This window comes from Pelophylax lessonae (genome assembly GCF_965119305.1).
Source record: "Pelophylax lessonae genome assembly, chromosome: 1".
NCBI lineage: Eukaryota > Metazoa > Chordata > Amphibia > Anura > Ranidae > Pelophylax > Pelophylax lessonae.
In genome coordinates, this window is record NC_138768.1 from 344,284,902 (window position 1) to 344,308,966 (window position 24,065).

The 24,065-nt window shown below is 43.0% G+C and overlaps 1 protein-coding gene across 1 annotated transcript; it reads left to right on the forward strand.

The window, feature by feature from the left end:
* The first annotated feature begins 861 nt into the window (after positions 1 to 861).
* Positions 862 to 23,486, forward strand: PRXL2C (peroxiredoxin like 2C). Its single transcript, XM_082275919.1, has 6 exons — positions 862 to 1,107; positions 1,908 to 1,976; positions 11,410 to 11,463; positions 16,083 to 16,188; positions 20,919 to 21,050; positions 23,276 to 23,486. The coding sequence occupies exons 1-6, from the start codon at positions 913 to 915 to the stop codon at positions 23,401 to 23,403; spliced, it is 684 nt and encodes a 227-aa protein (XP_082132045.1). The 5' UTR covers positions 862 to 912; the 3' UTR covers positions 23,404 to 23,486.
* Positions 23,487 to 24,065: the final 579 nt, after the last annotated feature.

Below are 24,065 nucleotides of genomic sequence, written 5' to 3' on the forward strand. Positions count from 1 at the left end.
GTACGGGCCATTACAGTCCAGCGCAGGGCTGACCCAAGACTCTGTGCTTCCTGGGTCCAAGAATGAAATGCTGCCCCCCCCTCCCCAAAATAATCACGCCCACCAAAAGGCCCCCATATCCATTATTTTATATAAATATAACATTTAGAATATATTATATATACTGTTATCTTCTTCCATAACTCACCACCAGACCAGTCCACCAAACACCCACTGTCTTGTCCTCAGTCCTCCTGCCCACTGCCCTAGAAGATCCAGCCTGCCCTATGTTAGATGGAGTGCGCTGATGTCTGACATTGCGCACACCACGATTACACGTTCCCAGGAGGAGACACTCTGCCTCCTCATACTCATTCGTTTGTACTACAGGCGGCAGTATGAGATAGTGAAATGCCACCCGTTAAGGCGCCGCAAACTGGTGAAACAAAAAACTGCTGAAAAAAAAATGTTGGGCGTCAGTTTGCTGTCCCTCTCAAAGTTGTACCTGGGTCCAATGAACACAGTTTGACCCATGGTAGGGCCGGCCCTGATCCAGAGGCAGTTAGCACAGGAAGTTATCAAATCACAAGATTTCTGGCTGGATGAACAGCTGAACAGATATAATAAAACCCTTTCAGTGGTATATTTAAAAGACCAAAAGGGAGCAAATATTGAGAAATGTGTTGACATACACTTTATTTACAGCATCAGTTCTGCTTATGACACTCGTTACTTGTATTAGTAATGGATCTTGCACTGAAGTCCTTAAGCGAGGAGTCAGCGGACGGCAGAGAACAGGCATTTCAGGGTTAACATGTACTGTATACAGCCTGCTCCCAGGGAAGTTCCACCCACATGTCAGTTACACATTGCTTCCACTGACTGTCTAGGAGGAAGGACTGGCTCTGTCCCAGACTGGGAAGGGAATAGAATATGGCTTCAGAAAGCACCCCAGTCACCCAGCAAATAGGCAGGAATGTGGAGTGGAGCATTGCTGATCTCTCCCATTCACTCTACCACCCAGATCTAGAGCTAGCTGCAAACTGTCTGCTGAGGGACAGGAATGGTAAGAGCTTTGAGTTCAGAGACCTTTACAAGGAGAAGAAAGCAATCATAATCTTTGTGAGGGTAAGTGAGCTAGAAATGTAATGCCTCCTGTTTAATCTGTACCGAGCAAAGTTACTTAAAAGCTACGGCCTGATTCACACTGACAATAGAACACTATAACTATTGTAAATGGTATAAATCGCACTGCGTTTACCTGCGTTTAGGTGCATTTCAAGAAAATAAAAATCTCTGCCTTCTCTTGTGTTCCATCAAACCAAATGCAGGGGGCTAGTGTGAATGTAGTCAAACGGTGGCCATATACAATTCAACATTATTATTCAATCAATGTGCATTTCGATCAAAATATTAAAATCAGCACATAGCCATAACATTTCTTCCAATCAATCTAAACTCAGACCGAGTTGATTTGCCAGGGTGGAAAATTATAGAGATACTTTGTTTACTACTAGGATCATATTTTGATTGCTCAGATCATTAGATTACATGTTAGGAACACAGATAGGATACTTACAATCTTAGGTTACCTTCATTATTTAACTGTTATTTAAAATCCATTTCCCCATGTGTGGCTTATCGATTGAATAGGTTGTACACTATAGATTATTTCTATCACTAGAGATCTTTTAAATATGATATTGATTATTTATCAAAGCATACACTATATTGGTCTTGTCACAATTATCTATTATTGTTATTATGTGTTATTATAGTTACGTAAATAAAGTGCTTTTGTTTGCTTCATGCTTTGTTTTGAATTTGTATTTCGTTTTGCTGTTGTGTTATACTATTATGTTTGCAGTGTGTGTTGTGTACACAGTTGCTAGGATACTGACAGGGCTTTTCTGTTACTGTCTTTGTAGAATTTCCTGTGCTACACTTGTAAAGAGTACGTGGAAGATCTGGCTAAAGTTCCCCAAAGTTTTCTACAGGTAAAGCTGAAAGTTTACTGCTAACAACAACAATAGTAAGTGCCGGTTCACACTTATGCGATGCGGGAAGGCTGCGAATTTGCAGCCTGTTCCCGCATCGCAAACGCACCCTTGGCAGTTCACACTGCCATATGCGATACGCTGGGGGTGTCAATGTAATCTTAACGACACCCCCAGTTTGATCGCATATCGCAGTGCGATCTTTACAGTTCACACAGGATCGGATCGCACAAGTGTGAACCACTGTGTGATCCGATCCTGATGCGGCTAAAAAAAAGGGTCCTGTGCGTCTTTGCTGCGGGTGCGGTGCGAATTTAGCCATACAAATTGTATGGCTGAATTAGCACCGCACAGCCGATCGCATGTAATGAAGGAGCAGTGCGCTCCGATATTACATGCGATCGCCGCAGCCGCACATATGTGGCACTAATACAATTTGGACTTCGTGATCATATAATGTACAGATCACTACAACTGCTGCGGCCAAGGGCGTAACTACAGGGATTGCAGGGGTTGCAATTGCAAACGGGCCCCATGCTCCAGGGGTCCTGTGCAGCACCCTGTACACCTGGATAGGAGGAGCGGCCGGGGCAGCATGTAGAGAAATCACTGTCCTCCTTTTTCCTCCTGTAGCTGCAAGAGGAAAATGGAGGAGATTGGTTCCTCTGTATGCTGCCCCCACCACTCCTCCTATCCAGTTCACTTGTGTTCTGCTGTCTCTGGGCCCCTGTGTGCTCCCCTGGTTCCCCCCCCCCCCACTGTGCTCCCCCCCCCTCTCCTGGTGGCTGCTGCGGGGAGGTGTCACAAACAAGAACCAGGAAAAGGTTGGTAAATTAGTAATTTACCAGCTCCTTCCTTTTCTGAATGGACAGAGACATAGTCAGTGAAATTGAAAAAAAATTTAATAAAATGATAAAAATAATACAATTAAAATACAAAAAAATAAAAACTGCTGACACCAGTGGGTGAACTTCCAGGATCGCAAAGGTCACACTTGCGACTGGGCCCTGGCATTCTGCCACTGTGGGGAGGCCCCAAGATGGCGGGAAGGGAGCCCACTGCAGAACTTGTGAAAGGGTCCCACAACGAGAGTAAAGGGCCCCATGATCAGTGGGAAGAGCCCCAGGCTTGAAGGGAAGGGAGACCGGGGGGCCCTTCATGGTTTCTTGCACCGGGGCCCTGAAGGTTCTAGTTACGCCTCTGGCTGCGGCATATGCTTTCTAGTTATGCATCTCGTGTTTCAATGTGGCTCTGCAACTTATCCACAGATAAAGAAGGGATTCACAGTAAGACCCTGTTAACACTTTGCAGAGTGGGAAGTTCCCACTTGCAATTTTGTTTGCGCGATTTTCACATGATTCCATGTTTCGCATATAAGGCGGCCCATTCACTTGAATGGGCTGCCCCTATGCACATTTGTTGAGGCAGAGGCTCAGGGGCCAAACTGCAGCAAAATCGCATTGGGTGCCTAATTGCCGAAGTGTGAAAGGGCCCTAATTATATTACTACAGATATACCTGTGCTTAAATCCCAATAGCTTGTACATGCATATAATCTATCAGGTGCTAAAGATATGACCACATTAACACTAAAAATACTGTATGAACCCTCTGCACATTGCTATACACTCTTTCTAGCAAACTATGCAATGAAAAACAGGGATTTTTAGTTCACACATATTGCAATACATGTTTAACCTGTTCCCGCCCTTGCTATAGCCGAAAGACGGCTACAGCGCGGGCCTAAAATGCCAGGAGGATGTCCTCCCATGCTCGCGCTGCCACCCCTACGGCACGCGAGTGGCTTGCTCTGTGTTTGCCGAGTCCTTCGGACTCAGCTGATCACAGATCGGGATAAAGGGCCAATTACGGCCCTTTACCACGTGATCGGCTGTCAGCCAATCAACACAGGGCTCTTGACAGAGTGTACGCTCGCATTGTTTCTATTCCCTGCAAAGCAGAGATAAGAAACAAATATCTGTAGTACAATTCTACATCAGCACACATTACACATTGCTAGGCACACAATTAACACCTTGATTGCCCTAGATGTTAACCACTTCCCAGCCAGTGTCATTAGTACACTGTTTTAGTGTAAAGGCCCGTACACACTTGACGGAAATCAGACGAAATATTCTCTGATTTTTCTCTCTCATGCTCAGCGTTCATAACCGTTTTTAGTTGACAGTGCATAATGTTCACGAAATTTCTGGTCCGATTTTTTATTTTTTTTTTTTTGGGACATTTGTTCCTAGACTTCCAGGTTGTCAGCAACTTCAGATCATGCGCGGTCTTTCGTATCCAATTTTTCACGGACGTACTGCATACACATTGGTCGTCTGGGGACGGACGATAAAAATTTTGGTGTTTGTCCCTCCGTTTTCTTTCGTTGAAAATGTCGGCATCGGCTGCTGAAAGTTGTGTACACACTAGCCGAAAATCGTACGATTTTACCTTGGACAGGAATTTTCGGCAGATTTTCTACTAGTGTGTACCCCACTTAACTTGAGATGTCAATGGAAGTTAGTCAGTTCCCACAAAGTATTAGCTAGTGCCAGATTCTCCGCCGCACTATTACAATCCCACTATAAGTCGCTGACCGCTGCCTCTACTAGTTTAGAAATAAATAAATAAAAATTATAACATCTACACCATAGTTTGTAGACGCTATAACTTTCATGCAAACCATTCAATATACACTTCCTTTTTTTTTAGCAAAAACATGTAGCAAAATACATTTTTCCTTAAATTTATGAAGAAATTTGATTTTTTTTATTTGATACGTTTTTATAGCAGAAAGTAAAAAATATTGTAGTTTTTTCAAAATGTCTTTTTTCGTTTATATAATAAAAAAATAAAATGCCACCAAAATTAAGCTCTATTTGTGTGAAAAAATTATATACATTTTATTTTGCGTACAGTCTTGCATGAACGTGCAATTGCTAGTTAAAGTAGCACAGTGCTAAATAGCAAAAAAATGGCTTGCTCGTGAAGGGAGTAAAATCTTCCAGAGCTCAAGTGGTTAAACACTTACGTGTCTCCTCTCATGATCTAGCGCTGTGCCCGGCTGCATCTTTTCTTTCTTCTCTCCCCTCTTTCTAGTCTTACAGGAGGCTCTGAGAGCAGGGGGAGCTATTGGCTTCTGCTGCTATCAGTAAAAGCCTATGAGGAAAGAGTGGGGGGTGTGGCTGAGCCAGAACCGGAGGTATGGGGCCCTTCTGTGCAATATCATAGCGCAAAACAAAGAAGTACGCACTTTTTTTATTTTAATAAACAAATTGGCTTTACAATCACTTTAAATTTGTACACTCTTAAATAAAAGAAAAAAAACAGCGCATCCCACCATTCTCTCACTGCCCAGCAAAACAAACCCCAGGCCCTATGTTTGTAGATTTTTTTTTGGCCACCCAGGCCATTCATATACATATGGATTGCAAGTAAAGGTTAGTGGGTGAATTCAATCAAGCTTCCTGTACCACTCTGAGAATTTAATGATGAGATCTCTGCTATTCATTCCCAAGTTCCTTCCACTGGCCATGGAAAGGAAGTGATAATGTCCTCAATGGATTTTGCAATTAGCATGCATTGCAGAGAATGCAGCAGTAGGAGTGAGACTAATAGGAGAATTTATATGCAATGACAAGAGGCAATGGCTACAATCTCTGGAAAAGAGATCTCACAGCTTGAGTCCCTAACAGATAAAATGATCAATATGGGTAGTTCAGCCCACACCTACTGCCTGTGGCTGTGATATGCATTTATAGACTGACCCTTTAGACCCTACATACACCTGTGCGTTTTAGGTGCATTCGAAAAAAATCCTGCTTGATGCAACTTTAATGTACTGTCATCAAAACGAAGATTATATATAGTCAATAGGAACACACCCTAGGTCGCCGCCGGCCATACATGGTTCGAATCGAACCTGAATGATGTGTTGATGGGGGAATAGAGCTAATTTTACTATAAGTTGCAGGAAATAATTTATTTCCTTGTATGACCGTCATAATGGCCCCTACACATGATTAGAAAATCATACAAAAAAAAAAAAAACCTCTTTCAAACCGATCGTACGATAATTTTATCCTTAGTAAACAGCTTTTAAGAGCCAATCACGACAATTCATGAAAAATTATCCAATGGGACAAGCACGAAAATTTTTCTTGTATGATACCAAACTGTACGATTTTCATTAATCAGTGCAGTTGTCATTCGAAAATACAAAACAACACATTGTTTCACTCCTGAAGAATTTGTATTCTATCGTACGAGAATTTTCATAACTTTAGTAAACGCCTTATTTTCGATATGAGACTAGCATGCAAAAAAAAAAAAAATGGACATTCCTCCGATAATCTCATCCTGTGTACCAGGCATAAGGCTTCACCCACATAGGCATATGTGTATTTTCTGCATGAAATATATGTTCTTGCTGGCAGAGCTTGCAGAAGATCCTGCATAAACTATGCACCTTAAGATAGGGTGACCAGACGTCCCCGATTTCGGGGGGACAGTCTCTGGATTGGGGGCACTGCCCCCAGTCCAAGTCTGTCCCCAGTATTGTCCCCAGGTTCAGGGCCAGATTTTTGTAGACAGGGCATCCCATGCTGGCTGGCTGGTGGCTCGGATGCTGACGCCCCTGCTGGACGATCTCACTGCCACTCCTGCTGCTGTTCAGTGGAGGAGAGGCAGAGCCAAAAATTGTGTGGATGGCTGAGAATAGGAGATGAGTAGATGAGGGGGGAGTCTGTTTTATACACAGGTGAGGGCAGTGGGGGAGCAGGGGTCAGAGCTGAGGCAGCTGCATGGAGAGATGGAGAGTTTAACTGTTGTGGGGGAAGGGCTAAGAGGTGGCTGCAGAGACAATATGTGAGTGAAGGGTGCAGAGGTGAGCTATGGATGTGGGGGCAGAAGTATCCTCTGTGCATAGCATACCTCTGAACACTGTACTCTTTGCCTAAGACCATCCTGTATATTATGTAGTCCTGTGCCCAGATCTGTGTGTTATGTAGTCTGGTGCCCAGCACTCTGTGTATTATGCAGTCCTGTGCCCAGTGCTTTGTGTATTTTGTAGTCCTGTGCCCAGCGCTCTGTGTATTATGTAGTCCTGTGCCCAGCGCTCTGTGTATTATGCGGTCCTGTGCTCAGCGCTTTGTGTATTTTGTAGTCCTGTGCCCAGTGCTCTGTGTATTATGTAGTCCTGTACCCAGCGCTCCATGTATTATGCAGTCCTGTACCCAACGCTCTGTGTATAATGCAGTCCTGTGCCCAGTGCTCTGTGTATTATGTAGTCCTGTGCCCAGTGCTCTGTGTATTATGCAGTCCTGTGCCCAGCGCTTTGTGCATTTTGTAGTCATGTGCCCAGCGCTTTGTGTATTTTGTAGTCCTGTTCCCATTGCTCTGTGTATTATGCAGTCCTGTGCCCAGGGCTCCGTGTATTATGCAGTCCTTTACCCAGCACTCTGTGTATTATGCAGTCCTGTAACCAGTGCTATGTGTATTATGTAGTCCTGTGCCCAGTGCTCTGTGTATTATGCAGTCCTGTACCCAGCGCTCTGTGTATTATGCAGTCCTGTACCCAGCGCTCTGTGTATTATGCAGTCCTGTACCCAGCGCTCTGTGTATTATGCAGTCCTGTGCCCAGTGCTCTGTGTATTATGCAGCCCTGTGCCCAGTGCTCTGTGTATTATGCAGTCCTGTGCCCAGTGCTCTGTGTATTATGCAGCCCTGTGCCCAGCGCTCTGTGTATTATACAGTCCTGTGCCCAGTGCTCTGTGTATTATGCAGTCCTGTGCCCAGTGCTCTGTGTATTATGCAGCCCTGTGCCCAGCGCTCTGTGTATTATACAGTCCTGTGCCATTTGCCCATAAAAAAAATATATATATTCATATATGTCCACAGTATTTAATTTAAAAAATCTGGTCACCATACCTTAAGATACTCGCGTATAGACACTTACAATTCTTCTATGTACTTTACGCATGAACTTATATACACATTTACACACGTTAAATCTCTAGATACTGTATGTATAGCCCTGGATGCAACTGCATCCTACTATTTTTGTATACCTGTGAACACGGCACACAATTTCATTTGTAGACGCAGTTGTGTATGGCCATATTGATTCCTATAGTGCTGTGTTTAGATGCATACAAAACGATATGCTGTGCCCATCTTACAGCAGTGTTTGAAATGTCAATGAATGAGCCCTAAAACACACTGCACAAATTGGAACCAAGCAATGATTGTTTACTAAAGTAACCATGTTATATACCACCCTCTGTTTTCACTTCAAAGATTCAGCTAGTTAATTAAAAGTAAATACAATTTGAAGAAAAATCTTCAGCCTGACTGAGTGTTTGAAGTAAACACATTGCTTCCGGGCTGATGAGAGTGAATGCACAGTAACGTGCAATAGCTGTTTAATATGAGTTGTGGGCTTGTGGCATCAATTAATGAGGCAAAATGCAGCAACTTATGACAAAGAATCAGACATCATGTTTCTGTTTTAAAGAGACCGATGGAATCTGATTGTGGCAATAGGTTGCTGTACTTCCAGAGGTAACAACAGAAATGGCAAGGCTCCATACGGTAGCAAACTTTTTCATGGACTCCCTAACAGTGTGGATTAATGGTGCAGAACCCAATGGTCATAGTTCATATTCTTAAACCAAGAGGTCAGACAAAAAGGTAATGGTCAGTAGTAGATGGAAAAATGCTCCACTGTCTGTGGTCAGTAGGAGGAATAAAAGCCCTGTGTCAGTGGCCAGGAGCAGTGATGAGCTAAGGTTTAGCCCAAACCCACAGGAAATTGATACCCTGTCAGGCGGGTATCTCCGCTGACAGGGAAGTGAAGGGCTCACTTCGTTACAGCTATTAGAGGCCGTTCTCCCGCCCGGTGTGTTACTTCATTCACTCTTCACCTGTGCTGTGCCCCCTTCCTTGCGGAATTAATGTGACATCATGCCGTGCAGTACCCACCTTTTTCCGTCCTGAGTTCTGGCAGAGTGGGGAAGTGCTGGGTAAGTGGTGTGCGGGATCTGATGTCACTTTAGTAAACCGAGTTACTGCGCCCCCATGTTTTATCACCAGAGCTGTGTATACACAAGAGACTCTACCCTACTGCGAGATTACAGCTCCCCGGTGTCATAGAATTAGAACGGCTCTATACACTTCACTGATAGGCAGGTGCAGGCTGAACTGTGCAGGGACTGACAGCTCCTATCATAGGACTAGGAGAAGACCAGGACAGCCAACTCCTATATTGTCTCTGTCTCTCTATTGTACTGGAGTTATGGCATTCTCCTCTAGAACACAATACCAGTACAGTGCCCTCTAGACCCAGTATAATGTCTTCTATATCCCAGTACCAGTATAATGTCTTCTATATCCCAGTACCAGTATAATGTCTTCTATATCCCAGAACCAGTATAATGTCTTCTATATCCCAGCCAGTACCAGTATAATGTCTTCTATATCCCAGCCAGTACCAGTATAATGTCTTCTATATCCCAGCCAGTACCAGTATAATGTCTTCTATATCCCAGCCAGTACCAGTATAATGTCTTCTATATCCCAGCCAGTACCAGTATAATGTCTTCTATATCCCAGCCAGTACCAGTATAATGTTTTCTATATATCACAGCCAGGACCAGTATAGTGTCTTCTATATGCCAGGACCAGTGTTATGTCTTCTATATCCCAACCAGGACCAGTATAATGTCTTCTATATCCCGACCAGGACCAGTATAATGTCTTCTATATCCCAGGACCAGTATAATGTCTTCTATATCCCAGGACCAGTATAATGTCTTCTATATCCCAGCCAGGACCAGTATAATGTCTTCTATAAGCCAGGACCAGTATAATGTCTTCTATAACCCAGGCGAGGCCAGGTTAATTACCAGTGGTATTTGTATTATGCAGCATGAGGGGGTTAATGTATTGCCACTGGTCAATACATTAACCCCCTCATGCTGCATAATACAAATACCACTGGTAATTAACCTCGTCTACTATTTTAAAATCATTTGGGGGAAAAATGTCATTTTCGGTTTTTGGCCAAGGGCATCCTGAATTTTCGGTTTCTGTTTCGGCCCAGAATGTTCATTTCGGTGCATCCCTACTTACCACTGCAACTTTGCACTTGCTAGAGACTTGCCCAGCAAATTTGCTACAAATTGGAAATTTGTCAACTGGAACTTGTACTTCAAGTACTCTGAAAGCGTACAACTTGCCAGTGAAAATGTGCAGCAAGTTAACAAACTTATAATTCAACACTGCCACAAATTTGTGGCATGTTATCTTTGCTATCTGGGATATGGCCACGTTTGGACACCATCTTTGACCAAATACAGCCATGTGCTCATTTTAGATCAATGATGTTACCACAATTGTTACACGTAGTTGCAAGGCAGGGGAATTATTTGGCCACAGCTGATTGGTATTATGGTTTACTTTGAGGGGCTCTTCAGAAGGAAAAGGTGCACTGTGGAAATCTGTAGGTCTTTGTGGGTGGAGGGGGGCTCTGGTGCCGGCTTGGGGACACTGGGGAGTTGGGAGTTCTGTAAAAGGCTGTGGCGCTTTATGGATGAATAGAAGCCCAGGGGCAGGCTTGGGGCACTGCGGGGAGCTATGGGTTCTTCAGAAGACTATGGGGGGCTGAGGGTCTTTGTGAGGATGGATTTGCTGTGGCTGGAAGGGAGCACTGTGAGAAAAAGGGGAGCTGGGAAGCACAACACTGTAGGTGGTAGCAGAGGAAGTAGAGGGAGCTGAACTTGAAGCAGTTCGTGCAAACAGAGATTGTGCACCACAGCTTGTTCATACCTGCTGTAGAGTGCTTATTCACCACAGGAGGTAGAAGTCAAACACCCCCTTCATCCTCTCTCCATTCATGTGACAGGTCAAATAACCTGGAGAGGTAGAACTGCACTTTACTCCCTAGCGCAGTGATGACGAAACTTGGCACCCCAGATGTTTTGGAACTACATTTCCCATGATGCTCAACTACACTTCAGAGTGCATGAGCATCATGGGAAACATAGTTCAAAAACATCTGGGGTGCCAAGGTTCACCATCACTGCCCTAGCGGGTGCCTGTGCTGCCGAAGCATCTGTAGCTGCTCTGCATTCTGGGAGGCATTCATTCAGATTGCAACCCTGCAATGCCTGATGGAGCAGTTACCACTGCTGGAACAGCAAAATCATGCAAACGCTGCTGATCTGCAGAATGTCCTGGATCCTAGGACCCAAAGTGGAGCTTCCTTCAGCACCTGAATCCTCTTTTTTCAAGGGTCTCAACTGGGCCCCCTAGCCACTGCATGGAATGCTATATGGTGGTAGTTCTGCCAGTGTGTACCGTAAAGCATTCATGATTTTTACTTTGCATGTTCTTTTTTGTGTACTTCTAACCTATCTTTCTTGTTTGTTTAGAAAGCAGATGTCAGACTTATTGTTATTGGTCAATCCTCATATCTTCATATACAGGTAACATATTTCTTACCATATTTTTATATGATTTTGAGTGTATTGATATGAATTCATAGATAACTAGAGATATACATACTGCATCAGATGTATACTTACCTGAATTGGATGAACAGAAATCTTTAGGGCTCTTGCATTAAATCTTCCTTTCCTTCCACATGGGTGTCCCCATCCACGACTCACGCCTTGCAGGTTTGGGAAGAAGTCAACGCAAAACTACAATTGTCGGTGGTGATCTCTCCGCTGGCGCCGCTCGGTGGTTACCCGTGGTTCCTTCCAGGGGAGGATGTTTCCTTCTTTGGAACATGGGCAGCCAGTGGAGAGACGCGCTGCGGACGTTTCGCACAAGAGGGGCGGCTATTACCCCTCACGGAGCTCAGGGAACGTTACGGGAGATTCCCGATGGACTCATGGCGTTACCATCAGCTGACTCACCTTCTTCTTCCAAAGATGGGGGTGATTCGCTTGCCAACGCTGATGTCCCAGTTTGAGAAGCTCTGCATCTCCAAGGACCCGATCAGCCACTCCATTGCGCTACTGTACCAACTTCTCTGCCCTGTAGACCTGGAGTCTAAGCCCTTGTTTGTAAGGGAATGGGAGAGGGACCTGCAATGTACCTTTTCCGAGCAGCAGCTAACCCACATGTACCACCTGACCCACTCTAGTACGGTTGATACCAAGATGCAGGAAAATGGATATAAACTAATGACAAGGTGGTACAGGGTGCCCTCTCGGCTCGCACGGATCTTCCCGGGTGCTTCGGATCGGTGTTGGAGAGGCAGCAGGGACCGGGGTACATTCCTACACATTTGGTGGGAGTGCCCGCTCCTGCGGCCTTTCTGGACTGACATCCGGGCGCAGGTTCTGGCGAACTTGGATGTGGACATCCCCGATGACCCACGACACTTTCTGCTGCACGTGCCATCCATCCCTCTTAGCTGCTACAGGAAGAGTGTTTTAACGCACCTGCTGAACGCTGCTCGTTGCCTGGTCCCGATTTTCTGGAAGCAGGCGAGGGTGCCAGACAGGGCGGCCTGGATAAAGTTACTGAACAATGTCATGGCGGCTGAGGAGTGGATGGCCCGATGCAAAGGACCGGTACGATAAATTCTATATGAAATGGGCAGTGTGGATTGACTATACATCCTCCAGCCCGGGTAGCCCTACTTCTGTGTTAGCTGCAGCCCCTGACCCTTGATACTCCCTTACCTCAGACCTGATGCAACCCGACATGCATTATGACGCTGTTGCATTATAGTCATGCCTGTTTACTATGTTTTTGCCTTGTGACCCATGGACTCATCCTTCCTTCCTTCTTTCCTATACTTTCCTCCTACCCCTCTTCCCCCCCCCTCCCTGCCCCCCTCTTCTCCTTTTCCCTTTGCCCTCTCCCCCTCATGTGGCTGCCTCCTTTATTTCCGGCCGGGGTTTTTGACTTCACCTGCCTTACCCCTGGAGCGTAGAGCATGTATCATGGTGATAGATATGTTTAGTTGTTGCACGTTAGGGCTACGGCCCTTACCCATACTTCCTTGCTACTATGCATGAGGTTTTTCTGTTCTCTGATTTTCATGGTCTTATGTTATCATTGGCTACGCTGCCACTGAGGGCCCCCCCCCCCCATATGTTGTCTATTGTATGCATTGTTTCTGACTTGTTTGTCCCTTTTTTTTGTGTGTTTGCATTTTGAAATCTAAATAAAGATTATTCAAAAAAAATCTTCCTTTCCTGAACTGCGCCTTAATGGCCTATGCTATAGAGATGTATGGGATTGCCTTCCAAGCTGTTAACTAGCCCACTTTGCCTTACACACACTTAGGCCTGTTGGACCCTTCCCCAACCAAAGACTCCATAGCAGCCACCTAGGCCTATTAGCAAAGTTGTACAAAGAGCAAATGACTCCTGCGCTTAAGGGGTGGCCTTGTGGCTGGTATCCGGAAAATGCGATTCAGGTCAAATTGTAGTAAATTCAGGCTGTGCTGCCACTCTCAATGGGTCGTGGTAACCCAAAGAAGATACTGGAAAAGAGAAATGGACAGAGGGCGCACCAGCCTAGCGCATTATCTTTAAAACAATTTATTGTAATAGACATGTATACACATTATACTCACAAAATGATTATGAAACACGGGCAATAAGCAATGAGGGACCACCAGGGGTCTCCACTGGGCATCCTCAGCTGCCGCAGGCCGTGGAAGGATGTAGACCTCCAAAAAAACGCTTGCGCGTTTCGGGGTGTTCCCGACTGGGTGTTCCCGAATGCGCTAGGCTGGTGCGCCCTCTGTCCATTTCTCTTTTCCTATTAGCAAAGTTGTTCTGGTCAGAGGTGTTTTGTGCTAACCACTGGATAGGTGCAGCAATATGCATATCTCCATTTTAAAAAAGAAAAATAGAATATTGTTTTAGGTAAAAATTTAACTAATTAAAGTGATCTTCTTGGTGTCCATCTGTGCATTTTCCAGGTAGATATTAACTGGAATGTTGAAATTAAGCAAATAGGTCTTGTGCTTAACATAGAGGACCCTTTTCTCCCATTTTGATCCTTTTTCTTTCTGATATGTTGTAAAAGACTATTCACAAAACGTTTTCAATTACACTCTAGCAATTGCCATCTTTGTAGATCTGTTGCAGAGGATGATAGGGTTGGTGGGATTGGTGCCTTGTAAATTTCAAAACAGATGTACTTAAAAATGATTGCCACACTTGTCTTGCATTTTCTTTTAATATGGAGAGACGGTCAGGTAATACATTTTATATACTGCCTTTTTCAACCTATTAGAGATAAAACTGACCTAAACCTGGTAGAGGCTCTTTTATTGGCTCTTGACTGCCCTGATCAGGGCTGGCCCAAGGCATTATGCTGCCTGGGTCCAAGAATGAAATTCTTCTCCCCCCCAAAAAAATCACGCCCACCAAAAGGCCCCCACATTTATTATTTTATATAAATATAACATTTTGAAAATACTATATATACTGTTATCTTCTTCCATAACTCACCACCGGACCAGTCAACCAAATACCCGCTGTCTGTCCTCAGTCCTCCTATAACTCCTGTGTCTGCTGCGCCCACCGCCCTAGAAGATCCAGCCTGCCCTGCGTGAGATGGAGTGCGCTGATGTCTGATGTCATGGACCCAGTGGGACCCATGGTTGGGCCGGCCCTGGTCCTGATCATGCTCTTTCTCATACATGTCCGGCTATCCTGAAATTAGAGATTCCTACATTTTCTGGTTATTTGGACAAATGGGAAAAGGATCTGGGTACTATTCTACCTAATGAAAACAATTAAGATTTTATAGCCATACCATGCTAGAAGTAAAAAATGTGAGAAGCTAAACTTAAAATTGTCTGCACAGTGGTACCTATCCCCATTACACTTGGCAACCAGTTTATTTGTCAAAGTCTTGGAAAGGATGTGATACAGAAGGGACCATATATGTGATGGTTTTTCCACCTTAATCAAACATACTGGTCTAGAGTGGAGGGTATATTATCTAAGCTTTTAGGTTGGGCTGCACCCTTATACCCTAGAGTCTTTTTGTTCTATGGTGCCATCTATTCATAAAAAGTCTATAGGAATAGCTTAATCCCTCATGTATTAAACTCTGCAAAGAACAATGTATCTTTACATTGGAAATCATTATCAGCTCTGTCCATTAGTTCATAGTTTAATCAGATAGATCATGCTATGATCAAGTTATAGTTAACATACGGTACTCTTAATTCAAATATTTGGGATCACTGGAGGGAATTTAAGACATCTATAGACTTTACAAGCTTTCAGTCCCTTGAGCAAATGACTTATGCCTTGTTTCCACTGAGCGGATCGGTTTGGGTCAGTTCGGTACGGTATGCTATTTTGGGTGTTTCCATTATGAAAGTGGCCCATACAACCGAACCAAACCACACCATTCCTGGTCCTCCTTCAGATGTAGGGCCATAGGAAATGGTACGGTACGGTTAGGGCGGAGCTACTGGCGTAACACGATGAATTCCACTGATTGGTGGACAGGAAAACATCAATGCTCACGTGAAACAAAAGCACAAAACAAACACCACGTTTGGTGTGAACCCTGCATGATCCCTGGTGGCCCGACTTGCAGTGGAAACGCTCACCTGAATAGGCCGGACCATTCTAACCCTTCCAAACTGTACCGACCCGAACCGTTCTGCTCAGTGGAAACAAGGCATTAATGACCCATGGACTAGATGTTCTTTCTTTTTATATAGTTGCCCACTACAGGGATTTTACTGTTATCTTGTAGGCAATTTCTGGGTATAGGAAAATCCATGCCCCCCTTCCTTCCCTTTTTTTTCTTTTTTGTTTCTCTTTATCTTTATTATACCCTGTTTGATGTTTTGAGCCTGATTATTCAAAGTAGCAGAACTACATTGTTTGGATAGAGACATGAACCATCTATTAATAAATATATATATATATATATTTATATATTTTTTTTTAGTATGTATATATATTTTTTTTTGGTACCCTGATTTGGAAATCTTTTTTTTTTTGTAATAAAAAAAAATGAATAAAAAAATGAACAAAACAATAATAAAAATAGATTTAATATAGGGTGATTGGTTAATAAACTCCTACAATGCACCTGTCTTTTTCAGAATTTTTGCTCCATAACAGGATATAGTCATGAAATATATGTTGATAATGACAGAGAAATATATAGCAAGCTTGGGATGAAAAGAGGAGAAACATCAACTTCATCAGGTACTGGTATTTTCTGTAAGTTAGTGATATTGTGGTATTTTTCATTTTAGCACTAGTTTTCTTGTCTAATGTTGCACACTTTCAAGTGCTTAGTAGGTATACACATTAGTTCTCTTTAAAATGTTATTGGGTTTCCCTCATACTGCCAGATTGCAGCAGTTGGAAGATATAAAGAAGCAAAAATGGTATGGATTATGGGATCTCTCATAAACTCCAGGTTTTGGACAGATTGGGAAGGATTGGAACTGCTTTTACATTTGTATTGCCATCTGTGTCTTTATTGAAATATTTTAAATTGTTTCCACTCCCTGGTGGTCGCTGGAACAGAATACAGAAAAAAACTTCCCTATGCAGTCATATCGCAAAAAGTACAGAGGTTCTAACTCTTGCCCATTAAAAATAGCATATTTTTATTTATTTTTTCATCTCACATGCTGCCCCATGTGAAACCAGGGCATTGAACATGGAGTAAGGGGAAATTTTCCTAATGGGGATGCAAACAGCAATAAAACCTTACATAAGTTTTAAACTTTAAAAAAAAAGTCTATCCAAACATATCAAAATAAAACGTTTTGGGCATATTTTTCTTTAACTACATAGGTTTAGCCCTTGTTCACATTGATAGTGGGCTTGTAAGGCCCCTTTCGCACGGGCGGTTGTTGTGCCCTTGGTAAAAGCATTTTTTGTTATTTTGAAGTTCCAACACTCCTGGAACAAAGATTATTCACATTTGTACATTGCGATTATGTGCGTTTACATGCAGCTGCATGTAGCTGCAGTAGTAAATTCTTGCCTTTTGTATAGCAACTGTGATTACCTGCGCTTAAATACAGATAGCTGCGGTACATCGCTCCTGGACGCTGTCAACTTTATTTTTCCTAAATGCACAAAACCGTATCTTATGAAAACGTTGCTAAACGCAGTGTGTGATCGAGGCCATAGGGATAGCTGCGGCAAATGAGTTCCCCTTTCTGCAGCTAAAAGCTGAAATCTAACCAGTCAAATAAATAGCAGTGCTCAGAGAGTATAGATTCCAAATAATCCCCCAGTGAGATGAAATAAATGCTGTGAATGTCCAACACCGGTGTGTCCACCGCCAGGAAAGCAAAAAACATGCAGCCTTTTACCAGATGGCCCAGGTTAAACAGCAATCAAATAAATCTCATGTCAATCGCTTGGACAATAAAGCCCCGTACACACGATCAGATTATCGAACAATCTGTCGTTCGTTTTTTGTGGCATGCTAGTCTGATGTGGAAAGTGAAGAGGTTATTTTTATACGAATTTTGCCGCACGACAGAATTCTACTTCAGAAGTGATGTCATGTGTTGGATTGTTCTGTATGTGTTCTTTCATCTCTGAGCATGCCTAGTCTTGCTCTTAAGATTTTTTTCCATCAAACTGTACTAATGAGACGAAAATTGGACGATGTTTTGACAGACGACAAAAATTATATAGCCTGCACATCATGATTTTGTCGGCCGAAAAGTCGGAGTCGGCTGTCCAAAGCACCATACTAACAATCCGAAAATCGGCAGATCGGTCGTCGGACGAAATTTCCCTTCAGATTTTCTTATCGTGTGTACGGGCCTTAAGGTTCAGTCAGGCAAGGCATACATCAATGGCTTGGGCGTTGGGATCATTGCTGCTTTTCTTGATTCCAGCACTCCCACCTACCCTCACCATGCACCTGAACCCTCTCCCTCCCGGTAATCTCTCAGCTGGGCTCCAGTCTCCTAACCGCTCGTGAAAGGGGCCTAATAGTGCGAGTTCAGCTGAACTCGCACGATTTCAAACCCGCATTTTAGCGAAAGTTCAGGGGCGATTTGAAAGACATCTGTGCGGGTTCATGCACACATGTCTATTGAAATTGCCCCCGAAGTCACCAAAAGTAGTGCAGGAACTATTTTTAGAAATCAGTGCGGCTCCGTTAAGTCGGCCCCGCACCGATTGTGACAGTGCAGTTGCCAGAAATAGGATGCGATTTCATACCAAATTGCATGTCAAATCACGCCAATGTGAACGGGGGCTTAACGTAAAGCATCCAATTAACAGGTGAGTGATGCTTATGTAATCTGAATGCAATTGAAACAGTAGTTTCACTTTGGTATGCAGCAGTTTACATAGAGTGACAGTGACAGTTTGCATTAAGTGACAGTTTTTACTTAAGGCTAGGTTCACACTTATGCATGTCATGTTTGTGCAGACACAGCTGCCCAATAATTTTAATGAGCTGCTGTACCTGCGGAAAAAGCAGAGAAAGGGTCACTGCACCTTTTTAAAATCACATGATGCTTTTGCACCCCGCAGTTTCATACAGCGGAAAACACACTGCATTTTTCCGCGGGTGGGGCGCTAATGAACTATGACTAAAGGCAAAACTTTTTGGACAGAGTGTAAAGGGATTAGAACACCTGTCAGTTTTTATCGCGATCTGTGTCCCTGTTAGGGAGAGTCATCCTCTCTATTTGTTCACTGTTATCATTGAACGTAAAAGTAAAAGAAAATCCCACATTTTGAGCTGTCCTCAGAAAAGTAATAGAGTGGAAATCTTCCAAAGTGGACACTAGTTCTTGTGACCTGGGGGTCCCCAAGGAATTCCTCTAGTTTGCAGGGTTTTCCTCTCACTTCCTGTTTTGGCAATGGGGCAGGAAGTTATAGGAAATCATCCTGATGGGACACAGATAGAAAAAATGGTTTGCCTTTAGTTATACTTTATTCTTCCAGAATGTGAATGTGATACTCACTGTATGCTGGCCAAACATTATACAATATTCTTATTTGTCCTCGTATTATATGGTTTTGGTTAAGGAAAATATAAAAGCGAAAAAAAATCCCATGTACATAAGTATTCACAACCTTTGCTCAGTACTTTGTTGAAGCACCTTTGACACCAATTATAGCCTCAAGTCTTTTTGAATATGATGCTACAAGCTTGGCTCACCTATTTTTGGGCAGTTTATCTCATTCTTCTTCTTTGCAGGACCTCTCAAGCTCCATCAGGTTGGATGGGGAGCATCGTGCACAGCCATTTTCAGATCACTCCAGAGATGTCAATCGGTTCAAGTCTGGGCTCTGGTTGGGCCACTCAAGGACATTCATGGAGTTGTCCTGTAGCCACTCCTTTGTTATCTTGGCTGTGTGCTTAGGGTTATTCATCTTTCCCTCAATCCTGACTAGTCTCTCAGTTCCTGCTGCTGAAAAACATCCCAACAGCAGGATGTTGCCACCGCCATGCTTCACTGTAGGGATGGTATTGGCCAGGTGATGAGCAGTGCCTGGTTTCCTCCAGACATGATGCTTGCCATTCAGGCCAAAGAGTTCAATCTTTGTTTCATCAGACCAGAGAATTTCCTTTCTCATGGTCTGAGAGTCCTTCAGGTACTTTTTGTCAAACTCCAGGTGGGCTGTCTGCTGCCTTTTACTGAGAAGTGTCTTCCGTTTGGCCACTCTACCATACAGGCCTGATTGGTGGAGTGCTGCAGAGATGGTTATCCTTCTGCAAGATTCTCCTCTCTATACAGAGAAACGCTGGATCCCCCAATCGCTCATTTTGGCCAGGGGCCCTGCTCAAGGAAGAGTCCTGTTGGTTCCAAACTTATTCTATTTACAGATGATGGAGGCCACTGTGCTCATTGGGACCTTCAATGCTGCAGAAATTTTTCTGTACCCTTTCCCAGATCTGTACCTCAATACAATACTGTCTTGGATGTCTACAGACAATTCCTTGGACTTCATGGCTTGGTTTGTGCTCTGACATGCACTATTAACTGTGGGACCTTATATAGACAGGCGTGTGCCTTTCCAAATCGTGTCCAATCACCTGAATTTACCACAGGGGGACACCAATCAAGTTGTAGAAACATCTCAAGGCTGATCAGTGGAAACAGGAAGCTCAATTTTGAGTGTCATGGTAAAGGCTGTGAATGCTTATGTACATGTGATTATTTTTTTTTTTTCATTTTTCATTTTTAATAAATTTGCAAAGATTTCAAACAAACATCTTTCACGTTGTCATTATCGGGTATTGTTTGTAGAATTGTGAGGAAAATAATGAATTTAATCCATTTTGGAATAAGGCTGTAACATAACAAAATGTGGAAAAAGTGAAGCGCTGTGAATACTTTCCGGATGCACCGTATTTATATTTTGCAAAATTTTATGAACTGGTACATTACAGAGGATACTGAATGCTGCTGCAGGTATGTGAATCTCTACCCAAAACATTCTGTTTAGTTTTGGAAAGAGTAGGGGATGCTAGGAACCCCTTTTCGTTTGGCTGTTTTTTTTTACCATCTATTGCCCTTTTTTTTTCCTTTTTCTTTTTTTTTAGAGGTTTCGTCACTCAAATCTCTTTTATCTGGCCACAAAGGCAATGAAAGACTTTTATTGGTAGTGTAGAGGTAGTAGACTCTCTATTGACTTTTTGTAGCTATGTGTGTCCCTGCTGGAGATTTCCCTTTACTTCCTGCTGTCATAACAATGTTGCAGCTAGGACAAGGAAAAACAAGGTATGGAGAGCAAAAAAAAAAAAAAACATCTGACAACGGTAATAGCTGTTTTTACTCAATTAAGAAAAAAATGAGCAAAGCTGATATACCAGTGTCATAATTTTAAAAATAGCATGGGATTTTGGTTCTATTTGTTTTTTGCATGTATCTTGATAAGCTAAAAGATGTGCAGAATTTTTCTGCTTGGAAATCCTTTAACATGGTTATATAATACTCTAGCTGGGAGTCCCCATATCAAATCAAACGTCATCACTGGGAGTATTAAAAGTTTATGGAGAGCGATTACAAGTCCTGCATTTGATTTTCAAGGTGACCCAGCACAGCAGGGTGGAGCATTAATAGCAGGTCCAGGTAAGTAAAGAAAAAAAAAACAATATAAAGTTCCTTTACAAATGTAAAATGTTATGTTCATGTTTTTATCATTTGTATCCCACTTGTTGTTTTGCAATGTACTGACTCTGGTTCCAAACTTCTGTTATCAAATACCATTAGTGTCTTGTGCACATTTCCCGTGTTATCTCAAGGAGCCTTCCCAGATCTCACTGCAATGAGTACAGGCTACCCATAGGAATGTATAAGGCCGTGGCAGACCAGTATGCACATACGTTGTGTTTGCTGGATGGGGCCTGCACATTGAAGAGTGCTGCATCGAGGTGGAAGGTGTGGGTTGCTGTCAGAATACAGTGCCTAAGCGGGGGGCAATTCCTCCATCAACCTCGTTTGCTTGGATGGGGGAATCTGCTATTTTTTTTTTTTTTTTTAATTAGCCTGCTGGCTATATGAAAGAAAACTAACAGTGTATAGCTAGCTTTAGGGCAGGATTCTTGGCGTGTAGTGTGGTAAAACAAATGGATAAAGCATAGGTAAGCCCAACATATAATATTCCTGATATGTGCCTGCTGTACCATGTACTTGTATGAAAAAGTATCCTGTTCTCTTTGTATAATTTTCTTTGTGTGAAATCCCTGGTGTTCCTGCCAGTCCCTCTACATTCCTATTAAAAATTGTCCAAACTAGGCATGACAGCACAGTGTGGTCAGTTCTCTAGCTGTGCTGGGAACTCAGGCTGCTCTCCTCCAATGATCAGAGTTGTGCTGACATGCCCTCACCCCCTGCATAGTCATTTACTGGCATGACCAGTGTGTTGCTGTTTCTCCTTCCCCAGCTCTCTGAGCTCCTTATACAGCTTAGAACAGAAGTTATGTGATTACTTATAAAAATAATGTTTAGCGTACATATTTATTTTAAACAGAATGAGATGTTTTACAAGGTGAGGGTTTACATATACTTTAAGGACACATGTACAATTCAGCTTCTAAACTTGAGTTTAGGCAGTTTTGGCATTTTTTTGCCAAAGCTCCTGAACTCAACTCCATAAAAGCCTATGTGCCCATGTACATATAGGCTTTTACCAGAGTTTGGAAGCTGCTTTGGTTAGGGGAAGTTCAACCATCTTCAACCTTCCTCTCCTGAAGAATCGTATTCACGATAGGAACGTTTTAAACGCCGGCCGCAAAACGCAGCCACCAGTCAACCTAGTCTGGGCACTCAAAGGATTGAGGGTGAGGAAACAAGAAACCCAACACTTTGTGGATAGGTGGTTTAGGATCCTCTACCTGTAGGTCAGCATTTTGTGAAAAATTAAAAGTCAGCAGCTACAAAAACTGAAGCGTCTGACACTCACCTATTCCAGTATCTAACACTGTCCTTACTCACCCAGTTCCTTCACCAGGTTTCAGTCCCTGCGGAGGAAGATCGCACTTGGCTGTGGTGGAGGACTTCATTTTCCTTCTCTTCACATCAGATTATTCACTTTTCTCATAGTTTTTGGGACTTTCTTTTTTCTTTGTTTGCCTATATTATTTGCATGTATTCAATGTTGTGAGCACATTATTGGTTGTTTTGTTTCATTTGACACCAATATATTTTTACTAGTATCACTTTATATGTTTCATCAACATACATCTCTAGCAGCGCAGCTTTATTATTATTTATGCAATTTTGGTGTTCCTCACTTCTAGCTGCAGCTCTTTATTTCGTTTTTTATTTTGTGTAATAGCGCGGTTATTTTTGTTATTATTAGATGGCTATTGAAGTCGCACCTGAACTGCAGGAACTACTTTTGCAAATCGGTGCGGCGCCGCAAGGTTGGTGTTGCACCAATTGGAACGGTGCCACTTGACCTCTCAAATCGCATGACAAATCGATCCAATGTGAATGAGGGGTTAATGTTGTAACATTTTATTTATTTGCAACTTAGTTGTGAAGGAAGCAGGCTGCTTGGCTTACCACCTACTGCCTGAGAGTACCCACCTTAAAGGTCCACTGTACCATTCAGTTGAAATTTACACATGGATGCAAACCAGCAGACCACTTTTCACAGTACATTATTAACTAGAAATGCATGGTGCCAGGAAAGGCAGAGGAAATCCTAGCACTCCAGCAGCCTTGGAGCCGGTTCACTGCACACTGCAAACAGCTAGTTTGATCGGGCTCTGGATGAAGAGAACAACTCCTCTCTGGTCCGAATGTTTAAAATGATATTTTTGTTCACAGGTATTCGTGTTTTGTTGCAGGTAACAGGGTTCATTTCCTGCACCGTGACATGAACAGATACAACCATGTTCCCATTAGTTCTCTTCTTCGATATGCAGGAGTACAAACAATTCATTTTGGTAATCAACGGCCGATGATAGAAGTTTGAAGTACACAAATGGAGATCATTCCACAACAATCCAGAAGCTATATTTTGCTCAGAATACTATTTTATTTCTAATTTACTTGTTTACCCAGCTATTGTGGACATTTTTATATAAATGTAATTAATTTTGTACAATGGTATTCTTTGTTGTTGTTTTCTTGTATCCTGACATACATGCTATGATGTGCACAAACTAATCAAGAGCATCAAAATGCCAAGGCGTAGACCAGTGGTCTCCAAACTGCGGCCTGGTGACCAGATACAGCCCTTTGCTTCATTTTATCTGGCCCTCGGGGCACTTTTTGATCCACTGATACTAACAATGGAGTATAATTACCCCCACTGACACCAATGAAGGGGCAGAATTCCTCCCAATGACACCAACAATTGGGGCCAATGACGCCAATAATCAGGCACAATTCCTCCCAACTACACCAAAGATGTTTTTTCCCACTAATACCTGGAACTTTTCTACTTCCAATGGCCACAGTCCGGCCACCCTAAAGTCTGAAGGACAGTAAGCTGGCCCCTTGTTTAGAAATTTCGGATACCCCTGGTGTATACTCCGGAGAGAGAAGCATAATTTTGCCCTTGTACAAATTAGTAAAACCTCATCTGGAATATGCAGCTCAATTTGTAGCACCAAAAATGGTATCGGAAAACTA

Coding starts and splice junctions, on each gene's coding strand:
- PRXL2C (XM_082275919.1), top strand. CDS start 913: ATGGCTTCAGAAAGCACCCCAGTCACCCAGCAAATAGGCAGGAATGTG. Junction 1,977..11,409: donor TTCCCCAAAGTTTTCTACAG/GTAAAGCTGAAA, acceptor TTGTTTGTTTAG/AAAGCAGATGTCAGACTTAT. Junction 21,051..23,275: donor AGCATTAATAGCAGGTCCAG/GTAAGTAAAGAA, acceptor GTTTTGTTGCAG/GTAACAGGGTTCATTTCCTG.